At 33.7% G+C, this 2,627-nt stretch overlaps 1 protein-coding gene across 1 annotated transcript; it reads left to right on the top strand.

Moving 5' to 3' along the window:
- Positions 1 to 1,560: 1,560 nt before the first annotated feature.
- LOC105940415 (olfactory receptor 1-like) lies at positions 1,561 to 2,409 on the top strand. The gene has a single exon (XM_012918866.2). It carries the CDS (start codon positions 1,561 to 1,563, stop codon positions 2,407 to 2,409), a length of 849 nt encoding a protein of 282 aa, XP_012774320.2.
- The last annotated feature ends 218 nt before the right edge of the window (positions 2,410 to 2,627 follow it).

A 2,627-nucleotide genomic window follows, 5' to 3' on the forward strand; every position in this document is an offset into this window, starting at 1 on the left:
GCTGCATTTTGGGTCCTTTCTACTAACTCCACACGTCTGCCACAACGGACGTGACAGAAAAGCTTTTTCTGTGATCATGGACCTGTGTTTTATCTGGCATGCAATGATACATCTTTAAACCGCATAATGGCATATGTTTCCTTAGTTAGTTTAATCTGTATTCCTCTAATATTAATAGCGTTTACTTATGTTTGCATTTCCATAGCACTGAGCAGAATTGCGTCGGGAGAGGAATGACTCAAAGCACTGGAGACACATAGGAAACACACCCGAAGTAAATCGGGAATATTGAGGAATAACAAGACAAGGGAAGTAAACTCTACACAAGACACACAAGACAAAAGACTTTCACAATAAAACAGGAAAGAAGAAGCAGAATATAAACAGAGACTGCAAAGGATAAAATAAATTATAAAGGAAACTATAGTATATTATTTATGCACGAGAAGAGTCAAACAGCATAAGAGATTCTCAATAAACAAGGAATCACAAAACCCAAAAGAACTGTAAATACAAAACCCTGGGTCTAAAAACCCAGGGATCCTAACAAATAATTTTAATGAATTTGTTGGCACTAGTCTACTTTTACTGGGGCACATACACTTATGTTGCTAAGGATGTTTCTAACAGTTAGATTCATAGCGACACATTTTACTTTGCGATTGATTACATTTTTTTTTTCAATGAAAACTGTGTCAAAGCTTTGATTGAAACTATAGAGCCAGGTATAAAATATGCATATTAATTAACTATATTTTTCAAAGAACAATGGTAATTGAATTTATTATGTAAAGAAAACAGACTACTAAATGAAAGATGTAGGTTTTAACCTGTTTAACTTGAACATCTTCAAGTATGCCTTACCTTGCCTTCCTTTGTCATGACTTAGATTCTAGTTTCTTGGCGCTATTCCTTGGATGCATGAAATATCAGTATAAATGCAAAAATTAAAGAGAGCGCATTAACATATTTAATGCAAAATAACATGAAAAATCTGTTAGTATAGTTGTTAAATTTACGATTTAATGTGATTTAAAGCTAAAACATCTGTATTTTAATTTATCATGCTGATCTAAAATAATCTTCCCAATGTTACCTCCTGAAAAGCTAAGTATTTTTATGTGATGTTAAATTTATATAATTTTATTATATTACACTGAAACCTGAGCTGCTGGAATTTTACCTTTTTTTTTTTTGCCACCCAGTGAGTAGAAAATAAGATGGCCATGTGACAAAGTTACTTGCTTCTGCTGCATCACAGTCTTAGAGGTAAAATACAAATACCAGGTTGGTCATGAGACGCCTCACTGTAGTGCACTGCTTATGTAGTTTGGGCAAAATTTTATTACAGCAACTTTGGATCAGATGCTTCACTTTGTGTTATATGCTTTTATCTGTGATTTTTATGACTAAGGAAACCTATTTGTAATGGACTCAGAAGAAAAAGCCACTACTAAGTCTAATTCCACATTTGTTCGCCCTGCAATATTTTATCTCAGTGGATTTTCCAACATCCCTCATGTTAAATATTTCTATGTTTTCCTGTGTTTTGTCTACATCATGACTGTTTTGGGGAATGGCTTTCTTCTCTCACTTATTTGGCTGGTGAAGACACTTCATACTCCTAAATACATGATTGTGTTCAACATGGCTTTGACAGATTTGTGTGGGAGCACAGCTCTCATCCCAAAACTATTAGACACATTTCTGTTTGACAGGAGATACATTGTTTATGAGGCCTGTTTAAGTTATATGTTCTTTGTTTTTTTTTTTGGAGGTGTGCAGTCATGGACGCTTGTCACGATGGCATATGACAGACTTATAGCAATTTGTTTCCCTTTAAGGTATCATAGCATTGTGACTAAAACATCTATTACATCAATGTTGCTGTTTATATGGCTTGTTATGTTGAGTCTAACAACATTAGTTGTTGGGCTTATTAATCGTCTTTCCTTCTGTGACTCTGTTGTAGTGAAAAGCTTTTTCTGTGATCATGGACCAATATATCGTCTGGCATGTAATGATCCATCTTTAAATATCATTATGGCAAATGTTGTTGTAAGTATAGGAGTCTTTATTCCGCTAATATTCATATCCTGCACTTATGTTTGCATTTCCATAGCGCTGAGCAAAATTGCATCAGGAGAGGAACGACTTAAAGCACTGAAAACTTGTACTTCTCATCTGATCCTTGTTGCTATTTTGTTCCTACCATTTGTAGGTACAAACATTGCTGTATGGACCTCCTACATTCATCCTAATGCCAGAATTATAAACTCAACTTTGACACACACCCTACCAGCTTTGATCAATCCTATTGTATATGCTTTAAAGACAGAAGAAGTAATGAATGCAGTCAAGAAGCTTTGGAAAATAAATAATATTAGAAGTCCAGTCACAAAATGGTGAACCAAATGTTTCTATTATATTGACCCATTTGGGACTATTACAGTATACTTAAAAAAAAAGAAAAAACAAGTTCTAGCTATTTGTGCTATAATATTACATTTAGAAATAGTGTATTATGTTATGTTCTTCACTGTATATCATGTTTACATAAAATGTTTTGAATACTGTATATTGTATGGAAAATAATTTTAACACCCACAACCCTTGAAAAAAAGTTT

Source organism: Maylandia zebra, linkage group LG10, assembly GCF_041146795.1.
Source record: "Maylandia zebra isolate NMK-2024a linkage group LG10, Mzebra_GT3a, whole genome shotgun sequence".
NCBI classification, from domain to species: domain Eukaryota; kingdom Metazoa; phylum Chordata; class Actinopteri; order Cichliformes; family Cichlidae; genus Maylandia; species Maylandia zebra.

Bases quoted from the DNA above. Each gene is read 5' to 3' on its own strand.
- LOC105940415 (XM_012918866.2), top strand. From the start codon at position 1,561: ATGACTGTTTTGGGGAATGGCTTTCTTCTCTCACTTATTTGGCTGGTG.